General features: G+C 43.6%; 1 protein-coding gene across 1 annotated transcript in view; it reads left to right on the forward strand.

Moving 5' to 3' along the window:
• Positions 1-13,306, forward strand: part of CSMD2 (CUB and Sushi multiple domains 2) — a 507,359-nt gene that overhangs the window by 351,357 nt on the left and 142,696 nt on the right. The window contains exons 14-15 of the mRNA XM_030220011.1: positions 9,166-9,492; positions 12,952-13,146. Of these exons, the coding sequence (XP_030075871.1) occupies positions 9,166-9,492; positions 12,952-13,146 (522 nt within the window). The remainder of the gene's footprint in view (positions 1-9,165; positions 9,493-12,951; positions 13,147-13,306) is intronic.

The following is a 13,306-nucleotide window of genomic DNA, read 5'->3' on the forward strand; positions in this document are numbered from 1 at the left end:
CCAGGCTGCACTAACCACTAGTCTCTCTCATTGATTTGTTATCCACTATCCAGAAATGGTTATACTTGTGGATTTTAAATTCCTATCAGATTCCCCTCCTGGATCAAGGCTGTTCTCAATCACCTGGGTCACGAGCACTATGAGTGTTTGCCCACTTATGTTTCAGGCCACGTCTTGGGCCTGGTGTTGTCTCCTGAGGGAACCTTATACTTTCTTAATTGTAATGTGACATCATTCTCTTGGACAGCCCATTAATTATTTTAGTAAAATTTTCCTCTTTCTACAACAAATAATCTGGAGCCTTCCAATATTTTTTACAAGACTCACAATTTAAGTAGGTTAATGTTGATTCATTGGCCACCAGATGTGCTACTGAGTTACTTCATTTGACCTGTCTCTCAGTAAATGAGCAAGTTCAGACCTGGAAAACAGGGCTGTTGTGGGTCCTGGACTCAGAACCACCACTTCATGGCTGCACTAATAACACCAAGAAAAGTTACCCATGATATTATCAGACCCTAACTTTATGGAAAAACAGGGCTGTAGAGTGGAACATCAGTGGAGAAATGTCGATTTTACCATTACCATAAAGAGGTCAAACTTGCTAAACAAACATTCTGCTCTAAATTCATAAACAAGACTTGATAACCATTCCAAGAAGTTATACAAAAAACCCTTTGGACACCATGAGAGCATCTCTTTCTCTGGCAGATCCATTCACTTCCTTCTCATCTTGCGAAGAATCCAGCAGTTGGATTATCCATTTTTCTTAATACTGTTACCAGTACCAGTTTATTGTCCATATACTTTCCCACACTTTGGAATCATTAGATCCATACTAAAGAAGTCTTATCTCCCTCCTGAGGATCCGGCAAACCATCATCTGATAGCTAATCTTCCTTTCATTTCCCTTTCAAGCTCACAGAAAGGGTTGTTCTTCAGCTGTGCAGTTTTCTTGAGCGTATCAGCATCCATCAGCCCATTAATCTGGTTTCAAAACGGGGTTCAGTACAGAAATCCTTCTCACTGAATCGTACGATGACATCCTTTGTGTGCTTGACAGAGGGAAAGGCAGTCCTGTCAGTCTCTTTGTATTTAACATTGGCATTTGATTTGGTCGATCATCAGATTCTCTATCATTGGCGTTCAGCTTGGTCAATCGTCAGATTCCCTTGCCCTGTCTATAAGATTTTGTGCTCTGGAATAGAGTATTCCAATGATTTGCTTCATTTATGGAGACAAGATCATTTTCTGTTCACCAGCCTTCCACGGGACTCAGTGCTGTCCCCTATCTTGTTTAACAGGGTGGTGGTGTCTTCTGGGAGGGGAGGGGGGGTTATGGAGCAACTGCACTCAAGGAAAAACAACAGCTTCTGACAGCCACATCAGTGTAAACTGCCAACTCTCCCTGTTGGTGATGATTCATTGCAATGGATAAGTGGGGATTTTTTTGGAAATTGTATGTAGTAACATAGTAGATGACAGCAGTTAAAGACCTGTACAGTCCATCCAGGCTGCCCAAACAAGATTAAAGTCATACCATAAGGTATGATGTGATACTAGATATGCATACTTGGTCTTGATATGTTCTTGCCATTTTCAGGGCATAGTGCCATTGGCCTTGTTCTCCAACTATTGAAGTTGTCATCATCGAAGCCCCACTCCAGCCCATCCAAATTTGCCCAGCCACAATCAGGGCAGAGATCGTAAAAGTCTGCCTGGCTCTGGCATAATGAGAACTAAATATGATGTCTGTTTTCTGCAGGATTGTTCTGGGAAGGGTGATGTTGGGGGTAATCATGACTGTTGAGTTTAATTATCTGAATCTTGGGGATAGAGGGGCAGGGGACAGCAGATATTTGAGAGAAAGCCTAAAGTTTTGCTTGGGCACCTAATACCTTTCAACTTTACCCTGCTGTAATGTAATTAGCCCAAATGTCAAGCATTTATGTGTTTAAAAATAGTCCCTGTATGCTTTTTATTTAGCGGTTGTACTGAATATAGCTCTAAAGCCTTACAATGAATAGATCTTTTGAAATATTGCTTACCGTACTATCAAACCCTCTGTCTTTAACTGTGAAAATCATTAGCAGCTGAAGTGCATATTAATTGCAGAAAGATCATAATTACTACAGTATGTGGCTGGGGGCTGTCTCTCTACTCCTCAGCCAGGGTAGAAAGCATACATTTCTCTACTTTCAGGAAACCCTCTCTAACCTGTGCTCGTGCTTGGCCTCTGTTAAGTACCATCGAGTCTATATCGACTCCCGAAGACAGGATAGACTTGGTGTTTCCAAGATCACCGCCGATTAACGCTGATGAACACGAGCTCAAAGCAACCTAACTGCATATAAGCTGCACTTCATAATTCCTGGATGAGACATTTGCTGTCACTCTTGCTCAGCTGAGGTGCTATAGGTTCCTCTCCTTGCAGTGGCCCATGGAAATAGCCCATTTACCTTGCTTGGTTATCCAACTGATCATTTTAGGTGCTCAGGAAGCAGTTGGAAAGTACAGTAGTTAGGTGGTCTTCCCCTCCACCCCCCCCCCCCCCCCCCCCCCACTTCCCGGCCAGCAGGTGTTTAGAGCACAGAGGCTGCTGTGGTTTGAAGACGGGAATGTTGAGGGGCGACTTCTGTATCACTTTTTCAGCTCTAATATTTGTAAACGAATGATTTTAATTGAACAAATCATTCATAGGCTTATGATAGCACTGGAGCCTGGGGCAGTGTGAAGCCTGCTGCTCGGGCCCCTCTTGCTTTGTTTATTGATAATACACAGAGTGCTGATCATCGTGATAAGCCGCCTCCTCAGCCCTTTATTAGTCTGACATTTTTTGTCTGAGGGTTTTATCAGATTTACAATAACTCAGAGTTATCAAATGGCACCAAGCTGGCAGCCTCTTGCTCTCGTAACCTTTCCAAATTTCAAGGTCCTGTTTCCTGAGAAAGCCTTCAGGAAGGTCCAAGGCGAAGGTTGTTGAATTTCCTGTGCTTTATCAAAGAGCAAAACTGCACCTGTTAACATTGAAGAAATTTCAAATGCAAGGTGATGACTTACAGTAGATAAAGTGGACAAGTGTATCGGTGTCTTTTTGGAGGTCATTTTTAAAACCTTTTTGCCACATACAGTAAAATGCTGATTTATGAACATAAACCCTCAGATTCTATGAAGCTGTGCACCCAAATTTTTGACCTGCAAGATATAACATAGTGCCAGTTGTATGCCAGACTGAATTGTTAAATTAGATTGACCTTAAGTACCAACAATAGCCCTTAAGTGTTGTTAATTGGTTGTAAATTGTAATTACGCATAACTGTACTTAGACACTATTCTATGAACTTAGCGCCGACGTGCTAACGTGTACAACTATAAGAGGCAGGGCAGGGGTGTGGATGGGACAAGGACAGGGCTGAGGTGTGAACAGGGGCAGATGGGACAGGAGCATGGGCAGGGGTAAGTGGGGCATGGACAGGGTTGGGGCTGAGGTGTGGACGGGTCTGGTGGCGCATGGATGGGTGGGATGGGGTGTGGATAGGGGCAGGTGGACATGGACATGGGTGGGGCAGGGGCATGTCTTTCAGTTAAGCATGTAAGTTTTAGAATATTTTCACCCTCGTGTGCAACTGCCAACTTTAGGCGCTAGTATTTATGCCAGGCCTTTGACACGGCGTAAGTGCTCGTGCCTTGAGTTCGCCCCGCACATGCCAACTTATGCCCTATTTGTTAACGTAATCTCACGTGTTTAGTGCCCATATTTTTTGTACCTCATTTTTGGCGCACTTTCCTGAATCGATCCCAAGAGGCTTCTATTGTAGCGTAGGAGGTGCTCTGTGGAGGAGTCACGACTTATCCCTGGATTCTATATAGCGTGACTTAACTTGCGGTCATATTCTGGATTTGCGCATGCAACTTAATTAGTTAACAAGTCAATCTGTGCTGATAATTGCCAATTAACAAGCAATTATTGACACTAATTGGCGTAAGTTATAATTTACATGCACAGCTGTCTAAGCGTATTCTATAAAGTGATGCGCGTAAATTCTAAGTCGCATGGTTGGAAGGGGGGCGTGACCATGGGTGTGGAATGAGTAGGTCATGGGGGTTTCTAAAATCCATGCGCGTTGTTATAGAATACACCCACTCCACACCTAATTTAAGCGTCAGCATTTATACCATGTTTTACTTGGCGTAAATGTCCACGCCGAAATGTAGTCATGTGGATGGGCGCCTTGTGGAAATTTAGGCATATTCTATAGAGTCACTCCTAAATCTAGTCATATATTTTTCATCTTGGATTTTGTAGGCGTGTGATATAGAATCTAGTCCTAGGCGCATATTTTAGAAAACACACGTGTACTTGATGTGTTAAAATTTGTGCCTGATCCCAAGCTGGCATAAGTGTTTGTTCAATGTAGGCACATTTTCTGCAGGATCTGTGCTGGTATTTTGGGCTTATTGCCTAAAAGAAGCGCCTTCGGACTGAATGTTAACATAACTGCTCTTTTCTTTTCAGCGCTCACCAGTTAATGGTCTTTAATGTCTCTTCAATGGCTGGGTGGGCTGCACTGGAAGGTTAAAAGGAGCACGAAAAGTTATCTAATTGGGAGCAGATGCAAACCGTACACCAAATAATTGTGGAAATGCTCAATTAAGTCCTTTTTCTGTCTGAATTCTTCCTGTCACTAATTAGCATTAAATGTTGGGATTTTTTTATTTTTTTAGCGTTTTATGAGTCTTCAGCTATGAGGATGGGATCAGAAGGTGAAACTGCAAAATAATCAGAGCTGATGCAGAGCAGAGATAGTGCTAGAAGTTGCCCATTAGTGAATCAGCCCCAGCCTGAGCCGCAGCGCTGAGAGTTGTCCCAGCTACAGCCCAGCAGGATCTGAATTGTACTGAACAGTGTGTTCCCAAGGCTGACAGGCTTTCAAGACAAAAAAAAAAATCCCAGAGATCTTATTTTAAAAGCTGTAGGCACCCTGAGGAATAATATCATATTTTTAGAGGCTTACATATCTCATGCATGTCATTGTTTATTGTCTCTCCCTCATAGCTTTTATATCAACATCTCCCAGGCCTGCTCAGGGGACGTCACAGCCAGTCAGATTTTCAGGATCTCCACAGCGAATATGTATGAAATAGATTTGCATATGTTGGCTCACCAACATATTTAAATGTATCTTATGCATATTCATCGTGGACAGATGATCTACACAGTCCATGACTCTGATGTCATGTAGGAGAGAATTAAAACTCTCCATGAGAGCTGTTATCCCAGGCTATGACTGTGGACTTGAGTTGTGTTGTTGCAGGTGCAGAGAGCTGCAGGGTGAATAGTCCATTTGTAGCTGCCATTGTAGATCAGCTTCCAGACTCTGTTCTGCAAAATCCAGGTGTCAGAAGTGGAGGAGTGGCCTAGTGGTTAGGGTGGTGGACTTTGGTCCTGAGGAACTGAGTTCGATTCCCACTTCAGGCACAGGCAGCTCCTTGTGACTCTGGGCAAGTCACTTAACCCTCCATTGCCCCATGTAAGCCGCATTGAGCCTGCCATGAGTGGGAAAGCGCGGGGTACAAATGTAACAAAAATAAAATAGATACTATTGGAGATTCTACATGGAATGTTGCTATTCCACTAGCAACATTCCATGTAGAAAGCTGCGCAGGCTTCTGTTTCTGTGAGTCTGACGTCCTGCACGTACGTGCAGGACGTCAGACTCACAGAAGCAGAAGCCTGCGCGGCCACATTGGTGATCTGCAAGGGCCGACTTCTACATAGAATGTTGCTAGTGGAATAGCAACATTCCATGTAGAATCTCAAATAGTTGCAACAGTGGAGGAGTGGCCTAGTGGTTAGGGTGGTGGACTTTGGTCCTGGGGAACTGAGGAACTGAGTTTGATTCCCACTTCAGGCACAGGCAGCTCCTTGTGACTCTGGGCAAGTCACTTAACCTTCCATTGCCCCATGTAAGCCGCATTGAGCCTGCCATGAGTGGGAAAGCGCGGGGTACAAATGTAACAAAAAAAATGGCATGATGCATGGTAGTCAATCTTAGTAGGGAAAACCTCCCGAGTCCTCACCAATTTATCTTTTTCTAGCATGAGGAACAAGAAAGGGATCTGGGTGTCATCGTTGATAATACGCTGAAACCTTCTGCTCAGTGTGCTGCTGCGGCTAAGAAAGCGAATAGAATGTTGGGTATTATTAGGAAAGGTATGGAAAACAGGTGTGAGGATGTTATAATGCCATTGTATCGCTCCATGGTGCGACCGCACCTTGAGTATTGTGTTCAATTCTGGTCGCCGCATCTCAAGAAAGATATAGTAGAACTGGAAAAGGTGCAGCGAAAGGCGACTAAAATGATAGCGGGGATGGGACGACTTCCCTATGAAGAAAGACTAAGGAGGCTAGGGCTATTCAGCTTGGAGAAGAGACGGCTGAGGGGAGACATGATAGAGGTATATAAAATAATGAATGGAGTGGAACAGGTGGATGTGAAGCGTCTGTTCACGCTTTCCAAAAATACTAGGACTAGGGGGCATGCGATGAAACTACAGTGTAGTAAATTTAAAACAAATAGGAGAAAGGTTTTCTTCACCCAACGCATGATTAAACTCTGGAATTCGTTGCTGGAGAACGTAGTGAAAGTGGTTAGCTTGGCAAAGTTTAAAAAGGGGTTGGGCAGTTTCCTAAAGGACAAGTCCATAGACCGCTACTAAATGGACTTGAGAAAAATCCACAATTTCGGGAATAACATGTATAACATGTTTGTATGTTTGGGTAGCTTGCCAGGTGCCCTTGACCTGGATTGGCCGCTGTCGGGGACAGGATGCTGGGCTCGATGTACCTTTGGTCTTTTCCCAGTATGGCATTACTTATGTACTTATGTAATGCCCCGTATTGAATCCGGTATTAGTGAGACATTGGGATTTTGCAGAATCGAGATCAGGTTATGGAAAGGGCAGTGCGTTTTTTTTCTAGCAAAAAAGGTGCCGGTACTCAAATGCCAGGCCACCCTTCAGGAATGGAGTGATCATGGAGACCCAGCCCACAATAGCCAGGCCTCCCTGCGACCAGTCACAGAATCCATGACAAGGCAGAATTGTTGTGTAGAGCCTGAAATCTTTCATTAACACTTGGGGGCCATGGGTCAATTTTAGTAGACAATAGGAAAGGTGCCGGTACTCGGTACCCCCAAGTACCCCCTCAAAAAAAGCACTGGGAAAGGGCATTAACAGATTGATCTTAGATAAAATGTAGAAATCGGAATTGAGATGTGCAGGTCAGGACGTGTAGAATTCTGCTAGTATTTTAGAAAAGGATCTGCCCTCTTCGAAAATACCTGCATTTGCCGACATGTGCAATGGGAGCAGAAATTTTACAAACCTACACATTGAAATATTGAACGGAGGAACAGTGACATAAGTACATAAGTAATGCCACACTGGGAAAAGACCAAGGGTCCATCGAGCCCAGCATCCTGTCCCCGACAGCGGCCAATCCAGGCCAAGGGCACCTGGCCAGCTACCCAAACGTACACGTCTAAGTTACACCTGTCTGCCTGCCAGTTTGCAAGCCCTACTTGTATCTGATAACAGAGTTCTCAATCCTTATTGGTTTCCAATTCGGAAAGGAAAATAAACAACAGGGGAGAAGCGGGATGAAGCAGTTTTTACAAACCTATATGTGCAAGGGAGCAGCTGTAAATCTGCACAATGAAGTATCAGGACACACACACACACACACACACACACACACACGTGCCTTCCCTGTCCAAAAGAGGAGTACACATGTAGATTTTACTTCCACCCAAGCCCCCCCCCCCCCTTGTAGTTTACATTTAGACCTGTAAATACCAGCTTTCTGAAAGCAGTACACGGAAGTGCAAAGTGTCGATACAGCTCCTAAAATAAAGACTTAAATGTATTTTAAAGGGGGTTATAGGTCCTGGAGTACCCCTCCCTCTTCCCCAACTTGGTTTTCAGAATATCTGTGGCGAAGCATAGGTGAGAGTGAGACCAGGGGCGTAACCAGATAGGCAGTTTTGGGTGGGCCTGAGCCCAAGGGTGGGTGGGCATGAAATTCCCCCCTCCCCCCCCCCCAGTACTCCTCCAGTTTGCTCTTCTCTCCACTCCTCCCTGCCCACAAACCCCAAATATTAAATACTTGAGCTGGTGGGATCCCTAAACTCTGCCAGCTGAAGATTTCCTACTACTACTCGAGCAGCCAGCACTCTTCCAAATGGCAGCCGGCAGCTCTTGCCTCAAATTGATGATGCTGTCGGCAGGCCATGCATGCTCAGTGCTTTTGCATGTGTGAAAACTGAGCATGTGCAGAAGGGCCGGTCTTGGCATCAGCTCAAGGCAAGTGCTGCTGGCTGACATTTGGAAGAGCGCTGGCTGCCCAAGGACAGAAAATCTTCAGCTGGCAAGGTTTGAGAATACCCACCAGCCATAGCAAGAGTGTCACAATTTTGGGTGGGCCTGAGTCCAAAGTCCACCCAGGCCCACCTGTGGCTATGCCACTGCGGTGAGACAGATTTCCATTGCACTGTCTGAAGACCAAACCAGCAGGGAGAGAACTCCAGAACCGTCCCCAGAAACACTGATTTATCACACAATAGGTGGGGTTTGCTTTTTCTGGTCCATCTTTTGTCCTTCGAGCATTGTGTGACTGCTGTGCTCTGAGCCTTATTCTGTTTATTTGAGAGAATCAAAGATTAATCCTGGTATCTGCTATGGAGGTAATTCTATACGCACAGTTTACATGTGTTGTTACACGTGAATACGCACTAGTCTCTGGTATAGGATAGCACCAACGTGCTATATCACATGACTGCAGGGGGTGGAGCATGGACAGGCCATGGGTTATCTCCTCAAGTGACACATGTAAGCAAGCCAAATTTATATCTGCTGTCGTCATGGCATAAATGGTTGGTCATGCCTCAATTTAGGTGTGCCCATGCCAAGCTACGCTAGTTTTCTATAAAGGCATCTCGGTGTACAGATGCTGTTATAGAATTGACGCTCAATGCTGGGAATTGGCATGCCAAAATGGAGTCACCAGTTTAGAGAATTGCCTTCTATTTGCATTGAAGAAAAACTGGTTAGACAATGAGTCCTGGATATCACTCTTTGTCTCTCTGTGTCTCTCTTTATTCACAGTTTCTTGTTTCTTCAACTTTACCACATCGTCTGGCACTGTTCTGTCACCCAATTATCCCGAGGAGTATGGCAACCACTTGCACTGTGTCTGGCTAATCATAGCCAAACCCGAGAGCCGCATCCATTTAGCTTTCAATGACTTTGATGTGGAGCCGCAGTTTGATTTCCTCGCGGTGAAGGACGGCGGGACTGCCGAGTCACCGGTGTTGGGCACCTTCTCAGGCAACCAGGTGCCATCTTCCCTGACCAGCAGTGGCCACGTGGTGAGACTGGAGTTCCAGACTGACCACTCCACAGAAAAAAGGGGCTTCAATATCACTTTCACGAGTAAGTGGACTAGTATTTCTGCTAACAGCAACCATATCACTATCGCTTTCCACTTCACCTACTATACCTTACAGATACCTGTCATCTACAGAGCGTCCTGCTACCCTGTGGAATAACATCACACGGTGCAGAACTGCATGAGACCATAAAGAGTAATATTATACTCTACAGAACAGCAGGATACTCTGTGGAGTAACACCAAATGGTGCAGGAACTGCATGAGATAGTAGAGAGTAACATTATACCTTACGGAATAGCAGGATATTCTGCAGAGTAATCACATGGTACAAAACTGTATTAGACACTAGAGAATAATGGAATAGCAGAATAACATCACATGGTGCAGAATTACATGAGACACTAGAAGGAAAGGGAAACAGGACTTGATATACTGCCTTTCTGAGGTTTTTGCAACTCCATTCAAAGTGGTTTACATATATTCAGGTACTTATTTTGTACCAGGGGCAATGGAGGGTTAAGTGACTTGCCCAGAGTCACAAGGAGCTGCAGTGGGAATCGAACTCAGTTCCCCAGGATCAAAGTCCGCTGCACTAACCACTAGGCTACTCCTCCACTCATTCCACCAATAAGAGCCAACCTCATCAGTGATGTCACAATGGCTTAAAGTCCATTGCACTAACCACTAGGCTACTCCTCAACTCGTTCCACCAATAAGAGCCAGCCTCATCAGTGATGTCACAATGGCTTAATTGCCTTGGCTCACTTCTGATATTGTGATGTCATAAGGGAAAGGGAAATGGGGCTTGATATACTGCCTTTCTGAGGTTTTTGCAACTACATTCAAAGCGGTTTACATAATTCAGGTACTTATTTTGTACCAGGGGCAATGGAGGGTTAAGTGACTTGCCCAGAGTCAAAGGAACTACAGTGGGAATTGAACCCAGTTCACCAGGATCAAAGTCCACTGCACTAACCACTAGGCTACATAACATTATACCCTATGGGATAGCAGAATAATGTCACATGGTGCAGAACTGCATGTGACACTAGTGAGTAATATTATACCCTATGGAATAGCAGGATACCATAAATAGTAATATTATACTCTACAGAACAGCAGGATACTCTGTGGAGTAACACCAAATGGTAACTGCATGAAATACTAGAGAGTAATATTATACACTGTGGAATGTCATCCCATGGTGCAGAACTGCAAGAGACACTAGAGAGTAATAATACACTCTATGAAATAGTAGAATACCCTGCAAAGAGTAATATACCCCTGTGCAATAACATTGTACGGTACAAAACTGCATGAAACACTAGAGATTAATAATATACTATATGGAATAGCAGAATACCCTGCAGAATAGCATAACATGGTGCAAAACTGTATGAGACACTAAAGAGTAATATTATACCCTACAGAACAGCAGGATACCCTGTGGAGTAACACCACACAAAGCACAATTGCATGAGATACTAGAGAGTAATATTATACTCTATGGAAAAGCAGACTACCCCGCAGAGAGTAATGTTATACCCCGTGGAATAACATCATACGTTGCAGAACTACATTAGACACTAGAGAGTAATAATATAGTGAATGGAACAGCAGAATATCCTGCAGGATAGCATCACATGGTGCAGAACTGCATGAGACACTAAAGAGTAATATTATACCCTACAGAACAGCAGGATACCCTGTGGAGTAACACCACACGGAGCACAACTGCATGAGATACTAGAGAGTAATATTATACTCGAGTAAGATCACACAGTTCAGAACTGCATAAGGTACTAGAGAGTAATATTATACCCTTGAATAAGATCACATGGTGCAGAACTGCATGAGATACTAGACAGTAATAGTATACTCTATGGAAAAGCAGACTACCTCGCAGAGAGTAATGTTATACCCCGTGGAATAACATCATACGTTGCAGAACTGCATGAGACACTAAAGAGTAATATACCCTACAGAACAGCAGGATACCCTGTGGAGTAACACCACACGGAGCACAACTGCATGAGATACTAGAGAGTAATATTATACTCGAGTAAGATCACACAGTTCAGAACTGCATAAGGTACTAGAGAGTAATATCTTACCATACAGAATAGCAGGATACCCTGTGGAGTAATATTATGCCCTCTGGAGCTGCGTGGTAGCCTCTAAAATAACATTACTCTAGACAGTATTCTGCAGAGTAGCATCTTATACTTCAAAGATCCAGAATAAACCCCAACAAATAATTAGATCATTAAACTATCGTCAGTAGAGGAGTTGCTAATGCAGGAGCTGACACTCTTCAGAAAGAAAATGATTTTTCTTTTCCTCCCACAAGCATCGTAAATCCTGTTCAGGGTTCAGCGTGATCCTGTGCATTGGCGCAATATGCTGTACCTGTTTTATCATTTCTTCATAAAGGCGGTTAACAAAGCTCAAGAAATTAAAAAACAAAATGAAGGCTGCATAGGCACCTGTGCAATTCTATAAAAATAGTCACCCTGGACCCTCCTGCGCAGAGTTCATGTGTGAACACGTATGTGCTGGTAGCAATCAGTCCTATGAAAAAAGAATGGCAGCTTTTACACCAACTGGGACATTCACATTAATTTAAGAAGAGATTTTTGATTTATTTATCAATATCATCCGTATTTTTGTAATTTTTTTCCAGCTCGGTGACAATCGCAAAACTTGGCTTAAAGGTGAATCACTTGTGTCCTCTTAGAGGCAGGGAAATAGGTGACAACAACCCTTTTTCCCCCATTCAGCCTTTTGGGATTTAATGATTCATGTGGTCTGGGAGTTTTGCCTTTATTCCTGTTTTGCAAGGAATTCCTGTTTTCTTCTTAATCTTTTTTTTTTATAATAAGTTTATTAAATCATAACAATACACCACAGAAAATGCAACAGAACAGAACAAAACACACAATATGGTACAGAGTGCTGAGTTCTAACCCTAAAATTAGTCCTTATTGGATAGAAAAAGGTCTAAAGATTTCCATTTGCAGATAGCTGATTTGTGTCCAGACAGGGAGAGTACTGCAGTTGGTCCGATAGTAGTGGGTTATCATATGTTGTGGTTTTTCTGGTGCTTTCTAACAAAGTTGTGAATAGATGAGGTAGAAACGGCAAGAGCCAAAAGTGAACAAATATTAAGGTTTTATTTTTACTCTCCTGGAGAGGTTTTTGATCTGTGGGAAATGGATATAAATTTTGCATTATTGGACCTGCTGATTCACTACATTGATTATGTGTTATAATATACATGACCCACTTTACCAATTCTCCGTGCCTCGAATTACCTACCTGTGTAGCTCTCTACTTTCCTAGCGGCTACTGTGTGCATTTAGTCCAGGATAATGATATAAAACACTGCTCTATGCGCTGCAGTCTCTTATAAACTCCCCACCGGGGTCTCAGCAGTCTGATGCTGTCCTGTACCAGCCGGGAATAAATGTTTGTTGTCTACGTGTGGCTTCATTTTCCAGCATTCAGACACAACGAGTGCCCCGATCCTGGAGTTCCAGTGAACGGCAAAAGGTTTGGGGACAGCCTTCAACTGGCCAGCTCGGTGTCTTTCCTCTGTGATGAAGGTTTCATCAGGACCCACGGCTCAGAGACCATCACCTGTATCCTGAAGGAGGGGAATGTGGTGTGGAGCAGCTCAGTGCTAAGATGTGAAGGTAGGTGTCAAGAAGTCACAATGATCATGAGATTTAGAAAGGGAAGGCCTAGGAAAATGAATGCGTAGAGTAGCAAAGACTTTACTAACTTCAGTAGTTAGAAACTGAAAATACAAGGTTCTCACTCTTATTTTTTTTCGACTTCACACTCTGGTTTACC

Source organism: Microcaecilia unicolor, chromosome 11 (assembly GCF_901765095.1).
Source record: "Microcaecilia unicolor chromosome 11, aMicUni1.1, whole genome shotgun sequence".
Lineage (NCBI taxonomy): Eukaryota > Metazoa > Chordata > Amphibia > Gymnophiona > Siphonopidae > Microcaecilia > Microcaecilia unicolor.